The sequence below is a fragment of the Chionomys nivalis genome, chromosome 10 (genome assembly GCF_950005125.1).
Source record: "Chionomys nivalis chromosome 10, mChiNiv1.1, whole genome shotgun sequence".
Classification (NCBI taxonomy): Eukaryota; Metazoa; Chordata; class Mammalia; order Rodentia; family Cricetidae; genus Chionomys; species Chionomys nivalis.
The window spans coordinates 41,395,970-41,415,628 of NC_080095.1; the positions used below are offsets into that span (position 1 = coordinate 41,395,970).

At 48.4% G+C, this 19,659-nt stretch overlaps 1 protein-coding gene across 2 annotated transcripts; it reads right to left on the bottom strand.

Moving 5' to 3' along the window:
- Dcaf4 (DDB1 and CUL4 associated factor 4) lies at positions 1 to 19,226 on the bottom strand. Of its 2 annotated transcripts, XM_057783197.1 has the most exons (14): positions 19,164 to 19,226; positions 15,709 to 15,805; positions 13,201 to 13,301; positions 12,703 to 12,860; positions 11,571 to 11,653; positions 9,493 to 9,595; positions 8,828 to 8,971; positions 7,454 to 7,503; positions 6,024 to 6,103; positions 4,351 to 4,449; positions 4,155 to 4,252; positions 3,199 to 3,372; positions 2,624 to 2,738; positions 1 to 1,069 (listed from the first exon to the last, which is right to left on the bottom strand). In XM_057783197.1, exons 2-14 carry the CDS (start codon positions 15,795 to 15,797, stop codon positions 837 to 839), a joined length of 1,527 nt encoding a protein of 508 aa, XP_057639180.1. In that variant the 5' UTR covers positions 15,798 to 15,805; positions 19,164 to 19,226; the 3' UTR covers positions 1 to 836. The 2 variants fall into 2 exon arrangements, with proteins under 2 accessions (XP_057639180.1, XP_057639181.1); XM_057783198.1 differs by lacking the exons at positions 11,571 to 11,653; positions 12,703 to 12,860; positions 13,201 to 13,301; positions 15,709 to 15,805; positions 19,164 to 19,226 and having other exon boundaries at positions 8,828 to 8,967; positions 9,493 to 9,560.
- Between the last annotated feature and the right edge of the window lie 433 nt (positions 19,227 to 19,659).

Consider the following 19,659-nt stretch of genomic DNA (forward strand, 5'->3'; position numbering starts at 1 on the left):
TTACTTTATTGAAATAGTTGGTAGAAAGTATTTAACACTATTCATAAACTGCAGTTCCAAGATTATAAAAAAGTCAAATTTGGTCTTGGGCTTAGAACTAACACTCAAGTCACTGTAACAGAAGCTGCTGTCCCTTCCATCCTGGAAAACTCAAGAAGGCACGAGGATTGTTTGGAGCCAGAGCACTTGAAAAGCTCCAACTCCCCCCTCCCTTTTTTTTTTTTTTTGACTTTTTGAGGCAGGGATTTTCTGTGTAGCTTTGGAGCCTGTCCTGGAACTAGCTCTGTAGACCCGCCTGCCTCTGGCTCTCCGACTCCATCTTCCCCTTCTAATGCCTTGCACAGTAACAGAAGACTCCAGAACTCACTGGCACTGTCTGAGAAGGCAGTGTGTAATGACTTCAAAGCCAGTGAGTCCTCAGACACAAAGCCAGTAAATACCTCTCATGACAAAGCCTTTCATTTCATGCTCCGAGGCCACAATTTAACTGCTGCTTTACCGAAGTTATTCCTAATACACTGATTGGAATAAAACTATACTTTGCTTTATGTATATGGGTATTTTGCCTGCATGTGATGTCTACACATGCATGCCTGGTCCAGGAAAAGAAGAGGGTGTTGACTTCTCTGGAACTGGAGATGAAGACGGTTGTGGGCTGCCAAGTGGGTGCTGGGAGTTGAACCCAGGTCCTCTGGAAGAGCAGCCAATGCTCTGAACAGCTGAGTAATCACTCCAGTCCCCCAAGTCAACCATTTTGCACTGCCCACGAACTACAATACCATCTGAATACATCAAGCACCACTTAAAAAGTCCTCACTAAAAACGGAAGCTGCCATTCACTCCCATCTGCCTTCCTCCAGATCGCTTGGGCAGAATGAGCTGTAGGAGAAACAGTAAAGGTCCTGCTGGACGGCCATGAGCAACCCTGGGGATCCCCGGGCACCCCCAAGGCGAGGAGAAAAGGCCACACTAGGAATGTTGGCCTTGGAGGTGGGGCACGGGGAAGGTATGGTTCTGAGCAGCTGGGCGTCATGGAGGCTCCAGATTCTTGTGTAGCAGTCTTGGCCCACTAGGAAAGGGGAAGACAACACAGCAGGTCAGAAATGCAGACATGTAGACACGCTCTTCGGACCTCTGGGGCCCAAACACAAACCCACTGGTGGGAGGTATTTCTACTAATCTATCCTTAAAATTAAGGCCATGAGTCGGGCTGTTGCTCCAGAACCCTAACTAGCTGCAGGTGTGCAGAGTAACAAGGATAAACTGGCTGGCTGTCACACAGCAGTGGCTCCTGGGTAGGGATTCTTAAGTGGGAGTCCAGCCCACCTGATCTAGATGCCAGGCAGCTGGGTTCCTTTTGATGAACTAACCAGGAAGATCTCTCAACTTTGTTACATCCTGGCAGAGCAGATGACAGCTATTTCTGGTTGAAGAATTCAAGTCTGCAGGACTCCTAGTTCTGAGCAAATTGTCATGGAACACCATGGGTTGTGGCACCTAGATGCTCCATGCTCCTAGAGATCTGTGGGGGCTTCAGCAATCAGATTTCAACTGAGCACTCAGTGACTGTAGAACCGTAGTGTGCCTTAGCAGAGGATGCACTTGGAGTATGGGGTTTGCTTTGGCAGCTGTGCAGACACCTGTGCCTGGTGTGGGACAATCATCTATATTCTGTCAATCATGTTTTAAATTAACGCTGATTGGCCAGCAGCCAGGCAGTGAGTATAGGTGGGACAACCAAACAGGAAGTAGAGGTGAGGCAATGAGAACAGGAGAATTCTGGGAAGGAGGAAGCCCATTCCTCCCCAGTTCTGTCCAGACACTGAAGAAGCAGGATGTGACTTGCCCCACTGAAAAAGGTACTGAGCCCTGTGGCTAACATATACTAGAATAATGGGCTAATATAAGTTATAAGAGCTAATACGAAGCCTAAGCTAATGGGCCAATCAGTTTATAACTTATGTAGACCTCTATGTGATTTTCTTTGCAGCTAAACAGCTGTGGGACCTGGTGGGATGTCAGAAACCCCAACTTATGTAGACCTCTGTGTGATTTTCTTTGGGATTTATTGGGAACTGGGCAGAACAGAAAACCCCAAAAAGCAGGCCCCCCTGTAACATGTGCCTAGCTCTCAGCAAGGCTTATCTTCTATACATCTAAAGTCCTAGCACTGTGCTGCTGCTTAGCCAAGAATTTAACAGGGAATGAGTGCTGTCTGTAGAGACATCAGCACACGTGAGCCTTCAAGAAGACAGAACATGTCAAGGGCCTACAGCTCCATACACACAAACACTGGGTCTTGTGCAGTGGCCTGGACACAGTACGATCTTCAGTTACTTTAACTCCCTGAGGGCTTGGTGGCCAGACAACTGCACTTCCCCTGTAGATCATGGGTAATGTTAAAAGGCTAGGATCTCAGCATCCTCTGACAGGATGGGCAGTGTTTGGACAAGATGATGCCTGATTGAATCCTGCCGTGTTTTGATGTTCTTCACTTGCCTGTTTCTGAGGTGATGCTGTCAGTGGCCCATAATTCCCATTATTCAGTGCTAGTTTTACCACTTTTCCCTCGGCTGTTTAAGAGGCGGGAGCCCTCATAGAGATCTCCCCGTTCCCCACATACCTGCCACCAGAATTCCTTCCTCCTCGTGCACATGCAGGGGCAGGTAGGCATACTCATTCACGTGACCTTCATACTGCCGCACACATTTAGTGGCCCTCAGGTCCCATAGCTTGATCTGGCAGAGAGAGCACGAGGGTTACTTGGGAAGGGCCTAGCAGGAACTCAGCGACTACCAGGTATGTAGCTGGGAGGATGAGGTTATCGTCAGTGTCCTTTTCAGAATATGGAGACTGAAGCCTCTAACTCCTTAAGTTTGAGTTCATCAAATCACAGAACTAGAAGCCCTTCTGTACTTGATTTTTTTTTTAAGATTTATTTATTTATTATGTATACAATGTTCCTCTTGTAGGTCAGAAGAGGAAACCAGATCTCATTGCAAGTAGTTGTGAGGCACTACGTGGTTGTTGGGAATTGAACTCAGAACTTCACGAACAACAGCTGAGTCATCTCTCCAGCACCCCTAACTGCTTCTACACTTCTATGGAGGCAAGATTAAGCTCATGTGGAGCAGCAATCCCCATCCTGGTATCTTGGTATCACGGTTTCTCAAGAGGCCGGCAGTCAGGATTGCCTACCTTTCCAGCCATGTCTGATGCCATCAGGTATTGATCTTCCTTGAGGACCCGCACAGAGGTCACTGCTGACTCATGGAAAATGTGGATGGCCTTCCAGCTTTTGGCTTGACTTGGAGAACGTAGGTCAATGGCAAAGATCTCCCCAGAACGACAGCCATTGAACAGTAAGGGAGTCTGTGGACAGAGGGTCAACACCCAGTTTTTACCACCTGCGCCTAAGGATGGAAGGGTGTGTCCTGCCTGGCATTAGAGTTGGTAGGAGTTTGGGTCTCAATGGATTTAGAAGGGAGGCTGAGTTCTTGTGAGCGGGTAGAAGACATGGACCCTGTGTTTCTTCTGGTGTCCACCTTGTGGTGAGCCTCTAAGTGCTTGAAGGTAGCTCCACTGTCTGACCCTCAGGCTTTTCTTTCTTCCTCCCTCCCTTCTTCCTTTCTTTGAGACAAGGTATTTCTATGTAGCCCTGACTGTACTGGAACTCGCTCTATAGATTCAGAGATCTGCCAGTTCGAGGCCAGTCTGGTCTACAGAGTGAATTACAGGACAGCAAAGGCTACTCAGAGAAACCCTGTCTTGGTAAAGCAAGCAAACAAATAAACAAACTCTGCTGGGCATGGTGGCATACACACACCTTTAATCTCAGCACTCTGTAGGCTGAGACAGAGGGATCTCAAATTCAAAGATAGCTTGGCCTATAAGTGAGTTCCAGGCCAGCCATGGCTACATAGTAAGATTCTGTCTCAAGTAAACCAAATCAAATCAAATCAAACCAACCAATAAAAAAAAAAAAAAAACAAAACCACAAACAAACAAAACAACAAAGTACCCACTGATCATTCCCATGCCTTTTTTTCTTCTAAAAGCAGCGGCCCAGATGCTACACCAGGGAAACCCAGTTTGACTCCCACAAACACGTCATTCTAGGGACGTTCTGTTATACTCTTCCTGATCCAACCAACCTTCATTGCAAATTGCTGAGTCAAGACATCACTGCTGGTCCCATATGACTGCCGGTGTCCTGTCACCACGTTGGTCAACAGGACCCTCCGAGACAATCCTTGTGGAGACAAGAAATGGGTCCCAGAGGTCAGAGATGCTGGCAGTCTGGGGAGAGAACCGCTGAGTGGGACCTTCAGGTCTGTGGCCAGGACTCACCTGTACTGAAGCAGTTATCTAGCTGGGTGTTCTGGGACCAGGCACAGGACCAGGCACCAGGGATCCGGAAACTGCAGAGCATGCCAGGCTGGTCTGTACCTGCAAAGGAAAACAGGGCTGCCATCCAGGCCCAGTAACATCTCTCCATGTTACCAGGCTAGCAACCACCAGATCTGGGACATCATTGGGAGAAGCTGTTCTGAGGCCAGCTGTGGTCTGGATGTCTCCCAGAGTCCAGATTTGCAACAACCACCTCAAGTCAAATGCTGAAGAATTTGAGGGATAGAGCCTTTGGGAAGTGATGAGGATCTGGTGAGCTCATGCAGATGGGCCTCCAAAGTGGTAATGGTGCATTTACAGTAGAAAGACATCAGCCCTCCCCAGAGGCTGGAATTCCCAGCCTCCAGAACTCTAGGACCAAGACAGGGACCTTTACTGGATTTTGTGGTAACTAGAGCATGATTTGGGAGCAACTTGTGTCCTCAGTTCAGACTGTGGCCTTCATAGTGCTAACAGCTGTCACAGGGCGGTGTGGTGTCACAGGAAACGTGGCTTCAATCCTTGTCCCAACACCAACAGCGTGCTCAAGTCAAACAATGAAACTATGAACTGCTAGACTCAAGGGGGGAAATCCAGCCATGTGTCCACCACTCCAACTAGGAGCTAAGACACCAGCATCCCAGAAGGCCCCCACACCCCATTCCGATTTCTAGGAGCTAAGACACCAACATCCCAGAAGGCCCCCACACCCCATTCCGATTTCTAGGAGCTAAGACACCAGCATCCCAGAAGGCCCCCACATCCCATTCTGATTTCTAGGAGTTAAGACACCAACATCCCAGAAGGCCCCCACACCCCATTCCGATTTCTAGGAGCTAACACACCAGCATCCGAGAAGGCCCCCACATCCCATTCCGATTTCTAGGAGCTAAGACACCAGCATCGCAGAAGGCCCCCACATCCCATTCTGATTTCTAGGAGCTAAGACACCAGCATCCCAGAAGGCCCCCACACCCCATTCCGATTTCTACTCTTACTTCATATCGTTCCCTAGGGAATTAATATCAAGACTTCTAATACTGAAAAACTAGTTCTGTGGGGCCAAATTTGGCCTGTCCTCCTCTGTAAAGTGGTAAGATACATGTCCCACAAATCTGTTGGGCAGTGAGATCCCGACAGGGCTAAATGCTCTTGGCCTCATCTACTTCCATGAGGAACCTGCTGGGGTAGGCACTGCCTCCATCTCAGAGGTCAAGCAATGTGCTTGAATATAGGAATGGGGTAGTTGTGCTTTGGGCCAGCTCTGCCTGATGTCTGCACATCGCACACACGCAGAGGTATGTCAGAAGGAGCAATCAAACTGCATCCAGCCAGTCAGCACGGCTACCACACTCGGGAGCTTAACCAACGCCCTCTGAATGGTTGCTACAGCTCAACCCAGTGTCCTGACGTCTTGTGCTGGCTGGTCATGTGAACTTTATCACGGGTACTTTGCTCTGTTGCTGAAATGACCTCACAAAGGCTTTATAAAAAGCAGCAAACTCTAAAATGCCCTGTTCCTGGGGCAGGCTCTGGGAACCCTCCCACAGCCCATCCCATCCCATATGCTGAACTGGGGTCACCCAGCTTAGACCCTCAGGGAGACAGAGGACACAGGAAAGGGCATGTCATACCTTGGTGAGTACCGACAAACAGTGATGCTGGGAGCAGGGTGGCACAGCCTGGCGTCTCTGCAAGGCCCATGAGGCACAGCCTGCAAAAAATCTGTTAAGGATAGGCGTAATGGACAGGGTCTCCTCTGGGAGAAAATGGCCATCAGCATGTCTCAGGAAGTCCAGATACAGCGCTTTTTACATTTCCCACATCCTTTCTCAGTTTCTTAGGAACATGTCACAACATGTCACAGTTAAGAGCTTAGTCCCCGGAAATCTGTTTCCTGTCTTCTACCAGAGAACCAGGGTTTTCAGAGTGAAGCGAGTTTGTTGGAGGCCAGAGTATAACATGTCTGCACATGTATTTCCCTGTGCACATGAGGAACTAAGTCTCAAGTTCAATGACAACACATAGGCTGAAGAACTCATCAGCTATGGAACGAATAATGGCAAGTGTCATGATTGTGTGTTAAATCTTACAGAGAAAGCCCAGCTGGCAATCCCAGTAGGTTACTGTGTTTTCAGAGCAAAGCCCTATTGGCTTGCTGAGAGGCCAGAAACCAGTGTGTTCTAAAGGCATAGGCCTGAGATAGTCTTGTGGCTCAGTGTCAAAGTACTTCCCTTGCCGGGCGGTGGTGGCGCACGCCTTTAATCCTAGCACTCAGGAGGCAAAGGCAGGCGGATCTCTGTGAGTTCGAGGCTAGTCTGGTCTAAAAGAGCTAGTTACAGGACAGGTTCCAAAGCTACAAAGAAATCCTGTTTCGAGCCGGGCGGTGGTGGCGCACGCCTTTAATCCCAGCACTCGGGAGGCAGAGGCAGGCGGATCTCTGTGAGTTCGAGGCCAGCCTGGTCTACAAAGGGAGTTCCAGGACAGGCTCCAAAGCTACAGAGAAACCCTGTCTCGAAAAACCAAAAAAAGAAAAAAAAAAAAGAAATCCTGTTTCGAAAAAACAAAATAAACAAACCAAAACAACAACAAAGTACTTCCCTCACTGCCTTCCTCAGTGCTCCCCTAATCACTACTTTCTCCCTCCGCCTCACAGCTGAGTACCATTTTAGGACTGTGCTAATCCCTTTTACTTTACTCCTTCACCAAAGCACTGACTCCCCTGGCAGGGATGCTGGGTCTATCTGGTGACCCAAGAGCCCAAGACTATATGTCAGTGGTAGAGGCAGGGTCTGGAGTTAGGCTTCCTGGGGGCCAATGCTGTTTCTAGAAATTACATACCAAGTCCCAGATGCCTGGCATATAGGAACTTCATTATCATCCAACAACAGTCAACTCTGAACTTCAGTTGCTTATGAAGACACGCTGCTCTGGACCCAGGTATAGTCTTTGTCCAGAAAGTGATCCAAGGGCACAGAACGTTCCCCCTCTGCCATCTCCACAGATGCTTAGGTTCATACCAGGTTGTGGTTGTGCACTAGACCTATCACGGGTTAAAGGATACAGGATGTGGGAATCTAAGTGACTGAGTGAGGCCCAGCACACAGAGTTCACCTGGAGAGGAAGCAGGGAGAGAGAAAGACTAGGTTGACTGCCGCTCGTGGGAATAATGGTCAAATGCTTTTCTAGAAAATGGCTTTTAGGGGCTGGAGAGATAGCACAGCACTTGCTGATCTTACAGACGACCTGAGTTTGGGTCCCGGTATTACTTCCAGTAACTCCAGCTCCAGGAGATCCAGTGTCTTCTGGACACACAGAGACACGTGCACATGTATGTGCGTGTATATGCATGCATACTACACCCCCTTAAAATTAAAAAAGAAACACATGATCCTTCCAGCCGCCCCCTGTAGCTCTGAACGCACTAGGCCAGCACTTTACTACTAAGTTAACCAGTAATCCAGAGGTTCTGAACCTGGAGTCACGACCCCTTTGGGAGGGCTGTCAAGTGGTCCTTTCACAGGTCACATACCAGATATCCCGCTTATCAGATATTTACATTGTGATTCATAACAGCAAAATTACAGTTATGAAATATCAACAAAATAATTTTATGCTTGGAGGGTCACACAACATAAGGACATGTATTAAAGGGTTATAGCATTAGAGAGGTTGACATGTGATTTCTTTTTTCAGGTTTAGGTACAGGAAGGAAGCAAACTTCTTCAGTCCTTGCACACCAGGGAGGGTCCCATGCTACCCCTACCCCTACCCCTAAGGCAGACCTGCATTTTCTCATCTAATTTAAAGGGCCAGGAGATGAGTTTACTCTTAACCAAAGGTGTGCTGTGTCCTGCTTCACCCAGCAGGGGTTTCTTTCTTTTGTTCCTTTCTCTGCCTCCTCTGAGACAGGAAAGAAAATATAGCTAGGCTCAGGCCAACTGCAAGCAAACAGCAACCCTCCAGTCTCAGCCATCTGGTGCACTGAGATTCTAGCTGACTCCCCAAGTGGCCCATGTTCCTTTTGAACAGGAAGTCACAGCCTCTTGGATGCAGTTTAAAAGTTGCTATTGTTCAGAGAGCACCTGACATGTGTGATGTCCAGGACTCCATCCAGGTTACGATCACTGCAGCCCACATTCCAGGGACCACGCCCCTCCACATCAGTTCTGGTCCTTTAGAAAAGAATGCCCTGATGGCCAGTGAAGGCACACACCCCATCTACCTCAACTAAATTTGTCTCCCAACTGAAGACGCTCTGGGCCTTCCTTTTCCTGTGGGCTCTCAGGCACTAACAAGCCATTTGTCCCTCAGAAAGGTAAGACAGCTCTTCCTGCATTCTTCATAAAGCTCCTTTCCTTCTCTGAATGGAGGCAACTACAGCAGGGCCCTAGGCCCAAAGGCAAGCAAGCTGCAAGGCTGGAGCGGCAGGACCTACCTTCCTGTTGGTGAAGTAGAGGTTCTCATGCATGTGCACCTTGAACGTGGGGGCCTGCAGACCCTGCAGGTTGATGATGCCATACTTGGAGCCTCCAATTTTGACATCATTCACTGTGAAGAGGCGGTCACTGCTAGTATCTGCCTGGAGGGAAACAGGCTATATATAAGTGATTTCCCACGCTGAGCCATGCAGCTGCCTAAGCTCCTCTTCATGAGGGAATATGGCAGGGACCTAACTTAAGTGATTTCGAGCAAAGCCCAGAGTCTGCCCTGCCATTTCTGACGCATGGATGAAGGAGGTAAAGAGATCATGTGGCCAGGAAGTCTGGTGTCGTCAGTGAGCCCCTCAGAGCTGAGTCTGGGAGGATCTTAATGTTGGCCCAGAGGATATACCACATCCCACCACGAAAGCCATGAACTGTTGAGTTCTATCACGAACCTCTCAGCTACATAGGGAGATCCTGCTCTATTTAATTTAAAAATACAACACAGTGCCTGTAATACCAACACTTAGGAAGCTAACTAAGGCAGGAGAACTGAGTTAGAGGCCAGCCTGCAGCACACACACATACGCACACACACACCGTTAGCCAGGCTCAGTGAACACTCACAATGAGCCAGCAGTGGCAGCCGCACCTGAGCATACAGACACGTGTCACTTACCAGGATGAAGTTAAAGCGGTCACTTCCCAGCGCAGAAGGATCTGAGCTCTGAATATCTACCTTTTTCCTCTCCATGCAGCTCACCCGCAGCTCATGGGATAAACTGAAGAGGGAAACAGAAATGCAGGGAGGGCATGGACACCAAAGCCAGACACCTCAGTCTGATGCTGGGGTACACTTCTGTAAAAGCACCTCCGAGGGAAGATGACTTTTTCTTTCAAGATTTTTTATTTTATGTATATGGTGCTCTATCTGCATGTATGCCAGAACAGAGCATCAGATCACATTACAGATGACTGTTAGCCACCATGTGGTTGCTGGGAATTGAACTCAGGACCTCTGGAAGAGCTGCCAATGCTTTTAACCACTGAGCCATCTCACCAGCTTAAGAATTTTTTTTTTTTTTTTTTTTTTTTTGAGACAGTTTCTCTGTGTAGCCCTGGATGTCCTGGAACTCACTCTGTAGATCAGGCTGACCTCGAACTCAGAGGTCAGGAAGATGATGTGAGTGCAGAATTTTAAGGCCAGTCTAGGCAACACAGCAAGGAGGTCATGTCTCAATTGATGAAAAAGGCAAACACCCGGGTCTCTGCCTTTTCCCACACTCTTCTCCACATCAGTTCTCACACAGAATGCTCACAACAGCTAAACAACTGTGTAGTCAGACTCTGGAGGGATCTGCTCAGTCACCGAGTACAGGTTCTCTTAGGATGATGAGACTGCCTGGGAGATGAACCCACTGCTGAGGGGTGCAGGGTGAGTTAGAGGAGCCCAAGTGTGCAGCCACCCCCCTCACTGCCCCTTTCCTCTCCAGTTCAAGCAGAAGAGCTGTTTCTGCATAGACTCCCTTCCCTCTTGGGAGGGAGTACAGGAGGCTGTGTGCTGCCCCTGCACGGCTGGCCTTCCCTGAGGCGGGCACTAGGCTCCCTAACATGCATGGAGGGCTGTTTCTGTTTTTTTTTTTTTTTGAGACAGGGTTTCTCTGTGGTTTTGGAGCCTGTCCTGGAACTAGCTCTTATAGTCCAGGCTGGTCTCGAACTCACAGAGATCCGCCTGCCTCTGCCTCCCGAGTGCTGGGATTAAAGGCGTGTGCCACCACTGCCCGGCTGCTGTTTCTGTTTTTATCTGGAGCAAGTCTCTCCACTCTGAACTTCAATTTCCTCTTTAGAAAATGGGAGGGAGTTATCAGCTTCTCTTACCAGATCTAGTTAGAGCTGCGGCAGCCACCACAAAGATAGTTTTTGGAAATGCTAGGGACTGAATCAGCCACTGGATCAGCACTACACTGAGCTACACCCTGGCCTCTCATCACAAGCACTCTGATGAAGCTGGCACATACACACTCAATGCCATGTGTCACCATATATGGAATGAGGTCTCCACCCCTTGTTGAGGAGAGAAGAGTTACTCAGAGCTGCTTAAGATGTAGAAGGCAGCCGGGTGATGGTGGCGCACACCTCTAATCCTAGCACTCGGGAGGCAGAGGCAGGTGGATCTCTGTGAGTTCGAGGCCAGCCTGGTCTACAGAGCTACAGGCTTCAAAAGCTACAGAGAAACCCTGTCTTGGAAAAAAAAAAAAAAGATGTAGAAGGCAGAGCTGGTTGAAGAGGGAGGAGGGAGGGTTTGTATGATCCATAAAACCAGGGTTAGGGCTGAGATCAAGCCCAGAGAGGCTGAAGAGAGATTGCTCGGGTTCAACTCCCACCAATTCACAAGTGTTTGTAACTTCAGTCCTAGGAGATCTGTATCCTGAGTTCTGGGATTAAGGGTATATGTCACCAGGCTTAAAGTAAAAAAGGAGGTAGGCAGTGACGGTGTACGCCTTTAACCCCAGCACTCGAGAGGCAGAAAGGCAGGGGGGATTTCTGTGAGTTTGAGGCCAGTTTGGTCTACAGAGCGAGTTCCAAGATAGCCAGGGCTTCATAGAGAAGCCTTGTCTTGAAGAACCAAAAAGATGTAGAAAGTAGCCAGTGAGCTGAAGACCTCAGCCACGAAGACTTCTCACAGAGTAGCACAAGGTGGGCTACAGAAATAAGGACAGGAGAAAACATTCAAGTCGAAATAAGGCATTGTCTTACCGGCAATAACTGGTTATGTTGAGAAGACCCAGCTGGTTTTTTCGTAGGATGGAGGATGCGTTAAATCCCATTCTGGTAATTTTCTAAGTTTATTGGGGAAAAAAAAAAAACAAAAAACAAAAAACAAAAAAAGGAAGATTCAGTGAAGGCAGTCATGGTGGCACAGACCTGGAATTCTATTTTTTTAATATTTATTTATTTATTTATTTATTTATTTATTTATTTATTTATTATGTACGCAATATTCTGTCTGTGTGTATGCCTGCAGGCCAGAAGAGGGCACCAGACCTCATTACAGATGGTTGTGAGCCACCATGTGGTTGCTGGGAATTGAACGCAGGACCTTTGGAAGAGCAGGCAATGCTCTTACCCTCTGAGCCATCTCTCCAGCCCCCCAGACCTGGAATTCTAAAATTGGGGAGCTGGATCCTGGACCCCAGTTCAAAGTCATCCCTGGAGACATATACTACTTTTAATTCCAGTTTGGATTATGAGACCTTGCCCTCTCTGAAGATTATCTGTGCTGTGGTTTGGGTAACAGGGGTATTTAGTTCCACAGGACACAGTGAGGAAACAGGTATTAAATAGACAGAAATTCGGTGAATAAAATTTGATGGTATTCTCTCAAAAGTCTCCTCTCATTGGCAGGAGGAAAAACCAAGCCCACGGCAGCCCCGTGGGTTGTGCTGGAGAGTTTGTGCCACGCCTGTCTAGGTTCACTGATGGGCAACAGAGCAAGGCCAGATGCCACGGTCTATGCCAGCAAACAGAAACAGGAGCAGACAAGAAAGAGGACCCTAAGAGACATACATGGATCTACTCTATATGGGAAGTAAAAAACGACAAGATCTCCTGAGTAAATTGGGAGTGTGGGGATCATAGAAGAGGATAGAAGGGGAGGAGGAGGGAAGGGAGGGGAGAAAAATATATAGCTCAATAAAAACAATAAAAAATAAGGAAAGAAAGAAAAGGAGTAGTCAATGGGGTTTCTTCATTATTTCCATCCAGGGAGTGTCTGACAGCACACTGAGGACCCTCGTGGAGTGTCACAGGTGTCTGGTTGACAACCTGCTTTGGGAAGCAGGTGGGTGCTGTCGGAGGACGCGCTGGGGTGCCAAGGGTGAGAGCCCACCTTTCTCTGCTTGTCCTCCTGGTCCAGCAGCTGCAGCCTCCTGCTTTCCATCTCCTTGTGGCAGATGGCCTCTTTCGTGAGGGGGTTGCAGTTGTTATGACCGGGGAGTAAACGGAAGTAGCGGTTCTTTTCAGGGTCAAAATAAAAGCCTGGAAGTTCTTTAAGAAAAAGAAATCAACTGACTAAATTAAAACACTGACCCACCCAATAATAAAGTCTGTGTGTCTGTTCCGCTGGTTGAGGTAGTCACAGCCAGTCACTGAGTTCTGTACTGGGGACAACATCTGCCCCAGAATCATTATTCCCCATACCTGGCACCTTCCTTCAGCAGATCAATTTGCCTTTAGAATTCCCTCAAGCCAAGGATGGACTCCCGACCCCCCAACAAGTGAAGAGACACATCCAAGCCCTGGCTGAGGAAGGGCTGTCAGGAAAGACTCACTGCCTGCTGAGGCAGGATGAGGACAGGCTAGGGGCCTGACCCAGATTACTGCTTACCTGGTGCAGATGACTCTTCAGCTCTGCTGGATGAGGTTGATGGGACCTCAGCATCATGGTGGCCAGAATCTTGTGGGCTCTGTGATGTCCCTGCGGTGTCCCTGTTGGCGTACGGTTGTGACAATATGAGTGTGTGTGCTCAGGAAGGCGAAAGGACAGTCTTGTGTATCAATCCTTCGGGGCTATCCATCTTTTTGAGACAGGATCTCTCATTGGCCTGGAACTCACAAAACAGATGGGGCTGGCTGGTGAACCCAGGGATACGCCTGCCTCTGCCTTCCTTAGACGGGAAGGGCAAGCACATGATGCCACAGCTGGCTTTTAAACATGGGGCCCAGGGAATCAAACGAGCCCATCCCCCAGTCCAGTTCTCAGTCTGACTGTAGGTCCTACTGAGCCTTCACCCGACCTTTGTGATTATTTGGGGAGCACAGACACCTACTGCAAACACACTAAAACAAGGGCCAGCCTCTCTTTCTTCTTATGACACCTGTCAAAGGAATTCCTTCTCTTCTCACTTGGGCTTGGGCTTTTTTTTTTTTTTTTTTTTTTTGGTTTTTCGAGACAAGAGTTTTTTCTGTGTTGCTTTGGAGCCAGTCCTGGAAGTAGATCTTGTAGACCAGGCTGACCTTGAACTCACAGTTCAAGACCTCTGTCTCTTTAGTGCTGGGATTAAAGGTGTGTGCCACCCCCGCCCCACCCCTGGCTCACTTGGGCATTTTGCATGTTGTTAGGTCTTTCGGAATTTTCCAGGATGAAAGGAAAATCAGAAATCTTTGCCAGTAAGAATGCTACTAGCTGGGCTATCTATTTTCAGCAGCACTTACAAAGCCAGATGAGTTTCATTCCTCTTGGCTTCAGCAGCAGAAGGGTTTAAAATTGTATCTGGTTGGACAATCGTATGGATAGAGAAACTGGGATTCTGGGAACAGAGGTAATTTCCTCCATAACATCAGGACGGAAGTCTGGCTAACACATTGAATTTGTGAAGCCACTAGTGGTCTCTGTGGCAATGACAGGTTGAAATACAGGGTGAGGATCCTGAGAAAATCCTCCTCACACACAATTAAGGGAACTTTGCAAAGCTAGGCTGAGGGAAGCAAAGAGCAGCCTGTCAACACCGATGCTGTGCACAGCTGTAGGGAAAATTATGTTCTCTCCTTCTTCTGCCCTGTGCATCAGCACGAGGATGGACTGAGTGTCATAACAAATGTTAGTCTTTCTCATCCCAAGGACTGCTGCTCCATTTTTTTTCCCATAGAGCCCAGAAGGTGGCTGTGCCCAGCAGGTTTCCAAGCCACTCTGCCAAAACTGGGCTGGGACTCATAGATCAATCCTGCTACCTAATTTGGCTTGTGGGAAAGGCCTGGGGCCCCAAAAGTACCCATGGCTCTCCTAACAAAACATACTAACATTCGGTGTAGTGCTGATCTTTCTACATTATGGGCCAAATTAGAAATTTACACCCATTGAGACCCACTGTGTGCTGAGGGTTCCAAGGGCCAGGCAGCTTATTAAGGGTTTTTATAAAGTTAAGCCAGGGTGGCTTATGGGACAGAGCCCCTTTAGATCCCGGGGACCCACTCACATGGAGAAGAAAGAACTGACTCCCCAAGTTGTCCCCTCACCTTCACATGTATGCCATGACACGCACGCACACACGGACTAACATGTGGAAGAATTTGTAACTGGCATGTGTGCTGTAAAGAGGAAGCAACCTGTGAACCCAAGGGCTGCATGAAGAATTCCTACTGTCAGAAGTCCTGGGAGCCCTCATCCAAGGCCAGGTGGGGACAGGAGACTCTTGTTCTGAGACAAGGATGTTTGTGCCCCCTTCATGCAGGATAATAAATGAAATGTGGAAAATGTTACACCGGGACTTAACTATAGTCTAAGATGAGCGGGCACACAGGAGTCACTGCTCTCTTCTCTATGCACGTTTGTGTATAGAAGACTCAGTATGCCAGAGGAGGGGGGATGTGGGTGGTGGTGCATGCACTATGAGTTCAAGGACAGTCTGGTCTACAAAGTGAGGTCCAGGGCTGTCAGAGCTATATAGAGACAGACAGACAGACAGACACACACACACACACACACACACACGCATACCAAAAAACAAAAAACCTTGTAGTCCACATAAAGATTTGCATATATTATGTAAATATGCGATATACTACATACATCTATATAAGCAACATGCATGTTAACTACATATTTTATAAATCCTTTTCCAGGACTTCTACTAAATCGCCCCAGAAAGGTTTTTTTGCCCCTCCCAAATGGAAAAGCAGGTCTCCAGTTGTGCCAGAAAACTACCAGCAGTCTTCCGGCTGGCACTCTGGTCAGAAGCTAGTGGCCACGAAACAGAGCAGTGGGCTGATGACAACACGGCAAGCTTTCGAGCCGCTGGCCTCACTGCTGACTCACTGAGAGGCGAGCATGTGTGCGAGCACTGTACTGGACAGCAGAGCAGCACTGGGCAAACTGGCTCCCGCCCTGGACACTTGCCTCTCACTACGGTCACTCCGCCCCAAGGCAGGGCTCTGCTGGCGGCTCCGCTCACGTCGTCTCCTGCTCTGCCAGATGCTTCTACCCATTTCTGCTCCTGGAAGAGAATCAGAACATCAGACACCCCGGCTGTGTACTCTCCCATTCCTGGCAGCTCCACTATGCTCATGATGGTCACTGGTGGGGCTGCCACACAAGCCTTCCCTAAAAAGCCCGCCTCTAGCACTTTCCCAGTGCCCCTTCCTACCAGTGACACATGTGATCAGAATACCTTAACTCTTTCCACATCTTCTCCACAACACTTATGCTAATTCTTTTTCATCCTCCTCCCTCCCCCACGACCCCAGATAGGGTCTCTCTATGTAGCCCTGGCAGTCCTGGAACTTGCTCTGTAGAATGGTTAGGCTGGCTTCAAACTCAGAGCCTGTGCCACCAACTGCTCGGCTCTGTGTGAATTCTTACTCATCTTGAAGAAAGAAACATCTTTCTTGGTGCCTTTCCAAGACGCCCTCCTCACCTAGATGTCATTCTTCCTTGGAGACATCACAGATGTCTAGTCCATGTTTAATGGCTCCCTTTCATCTCTGCTGGTGCTCCCTCTCTAATCCAAAGCCACAGAAACACTCTGGAAGAGTGATCTACACGTAAATTCGATGTCTTTATTTCCCCATCCCCAGCATTCTGCAAAAATGCTCTTGCATTAGCAACTAATGCTCCTTAGGGGCAAAGGTGGGGAGTCTCCTGCAGTTGGCTTTGAATGGCCAAAAGTCTGCACTTGGGAGGCAGAGGCAGTGAGGTCACTAGGTTAAGGCCAGCCTAAGGCTGCCCAGTGAGTGAGAGTCTTGAACGAACCCAGCAGTTATGAGAGCGTGCATTGCTCTTGCAGCACTGAAGGTCTGTTCCAGCACCGACATCGGGTGGCTCATAACCACTTGTTAACTCCAGCTCCAGAGGATCCAAGGTTCCTTCTGGCTCCAGAGGGCACCCACCCTCACATGCACATAATTAAAGAAAAAGCTGGGGTCTGGTGAATTGCTCAAACGTGTCCTAACGGTGCTCCTCACCAAATAGGAAGAGACTCTGAACCAGGACCCAATGGTAGAATTAACTCCAAGTTGTCCTCTGACTACCACATGCACGCCAAGGCCTTCTTCCAGCACCTACTGCACACAGTACACGGACATACATGCAGGCAGAACACCCATACACATAAAATAAAAAGAAAACTTAGGCCTGGTGGTAGGTACTCTTGTTAGCCCCAACATGGCAAGGTAAGCAGGAGGGTCGAATGTTGAAGGCTGTCTATCCTTTGGGTAGATATATCCAATCTATACAGGGAGATTAGGATCAGCCTGCGCTACCAAGATCCTCAAAAACAAAAAGCACCCCTTACACAAACAAAACAAACAAACAACAACAAAAATGGACAACAAAAATCCAGCTCATGTTCAAGGATAAAAAGTATGTTTCCCCGAAATGCAAGTTCACTCTCAAGATCCATATTGTGCTTTATATCCGCATTTATTTGTCCATTTTAAACGTGGCTTATATATTCCTGTCTGGGATGTGAATTCCTTTTTGTTTAGCTACAGTGCATGCTAGGCAAGAAATCTAATATTTTTTCTATTCTTAGCACCTACTGACCTAGTTGGCTACATGCAAATTACTGCTGAGGAAAAACCAAACCAAAACAATAACAAAACCTGTGGCTAGGTACTCTTTTCCTTTTTTTTTGTTTTGTTTTGTTTTTCGAGACAGGGTTTCTCAGTAGCTTTTTTTTTTTGTTGTTGTTGTTTTTTGTTTTTTTTTTTTAGTTTTTCGAGACAGGGTTTCTCTGTGGCTTTGAAGCCTGTCCTGGAACTAGCTCTTGTAGACCAGGCTGGTCTCGAACTCACAGAGATCCGCCTGCCTCTGCCTCCTGAGTGCTGGGATTAAAGACGTATGCCACCAACCACCTGGCAAAGTCTATAATCTTAAATGATGAAACGATCACACATGATTATGGAGGGTATTTAAATGCCCAGGAGCACAATAATTTATAATCCTTACTTCCATTCACCAGAGTTTCCTTTAATTAACGCTGCTTTCAGTAGCATTTCATTTTGCGATAACAAGCTACTATGAAGCTGTGCAATTTAAGAATCTAGAGTCTAAGGCATCTTGAGATAAAAATGGAAATGTGGAGAAACAAGTGTGCTTGAAATTACCCCACCCTACATCCTACATTCACCAGCTGCTGAGCCTTAGTTGCCAGGTGGGTACCTGCTCTATCCAGTGTGGACCATGAGTGAACCAGGAGGGAGATTGGAAAAAGCAGATTGTTCATTAGGAGTTCTGTCCAGTGTAAAAAATAAAATAAAGCCGGGCGATGGTGGCGCATGCCTTTAATCCCAGCACTCGGGAGGCAGAGGCAGGCGGATCTCTGTGAGTTCGAGACCAGCCTGGTCTACAGAGCTAGTTCCAAGACAGGCTCCAAAGCCACAGAGAAACCCTGTCTCGAAAAACCAAAAATAAATAAATAAATAAATAAATAAATAAATAAATAAATAAATAAATAAATAAAGGGCTGGAGAGATGGCTCTGCAGTTAAGAGCACTTGCTGCTCTTCAGAAAACTCGGGTTCCATACTCAGAGCACACATAGGAACTCAGTCTCCAACTACACACAGCTTCAGCAGTCTAACACATTTGGTCTCTTCCATTTTCCACAGACCCACACACATACTAATTTTAAAAAAAAAGGTGTGTGTGAGCCGGGCGGTGGTGGCGCACGCCTTCTTTAATCCCAGCACTCAGGAGGCAGAGGCAGGCGGATCTCTGTGAGTTCGAGACCAGCCTGGTCTACAAGAGCTAGTTCCAGGACAGGCTCCAAAACCACAGAGAAACCCTGTCTCGAAAAACCAAAAAAAAAAAAAAAAAAATAAATAAATAAAAAGGTGTGTATGTAGACATGGCTCCGTGGTGAAGAGCACTGAGGACCTAGATTTGATTCCCAGCATCGTGCATGGCGGCTTACATCATCTGTAACTCTAGTTCCATGGGATCTGTCTGACTTCGCCTCCATGGACACCAGGCATGCTTGTAGCGCGCGCGCGCGCACACACACACACACACACACACAAGCCAAATACCCACACACATAAAAATAAAGCACCACAAAACAACAACAACCAAAACATGAACCTCTTCCAAAATGTGATACCAAAAAGTACTACTGGGGCGGCGCTCTACTACGGCCCGAATCTCAATGAAGGCGACGGCCTGGGCCGGTACACGGGACGCTGCAGGTCCCTGGGGACCCCGCAGGACCCGCCAGGCCCGGGCCCACGCCCACTCCGACCGTGTAGCACTTGCTCATTCCTCCCGCCCTTAGCCTGGCCTTCCCCGACCTCTGCCTGGGTGCAACGACACCCTCCTTCGAACCCACGGGCGCGCCAAGCATCGGAACACGCTTACCTGCCCAGACGGTCCTCTCAGCCGCAGCCCAGGCCGGCTGAAGTAGAGAGAGGCGTGCGAGGATCCGGGAAATCCTTGCGTTCTGTGTTGACGTAGCCCATAGGACGAAGGAGACTGGCTCTGCCGTCTCATTGGATCAGGCCTCTGCCCATCCATGCCAGTAAGGGCGGTCTTATACGGAGGGCGGGTCTTGGTACTTCCGCTTCGTCCTAGCTCGGCGTGCGTGGGGGCCCCGTGCGCTGAGGCGGGGCTGGAGGTTGCCACCTGCGCCCTGGAGTTCCAGGCACCGTCTTGGCAAACAGAGGGAGTCCTTTCGCCTGCTGCAGACCGTACCTGGAAAAATTTCTTTCTGCTTAGAGCCGGTACTTAAGCCCGAGTTAACATTCATGTGCTGTGGGGAGAGCAAAGGAGAATCTGAGGAGGAAAGCGAAAAAGGATTTAGGTAGAGTCGTCGTGACCGCAGAGTAACAAGGAAATCAAGAATATATTCTAATTC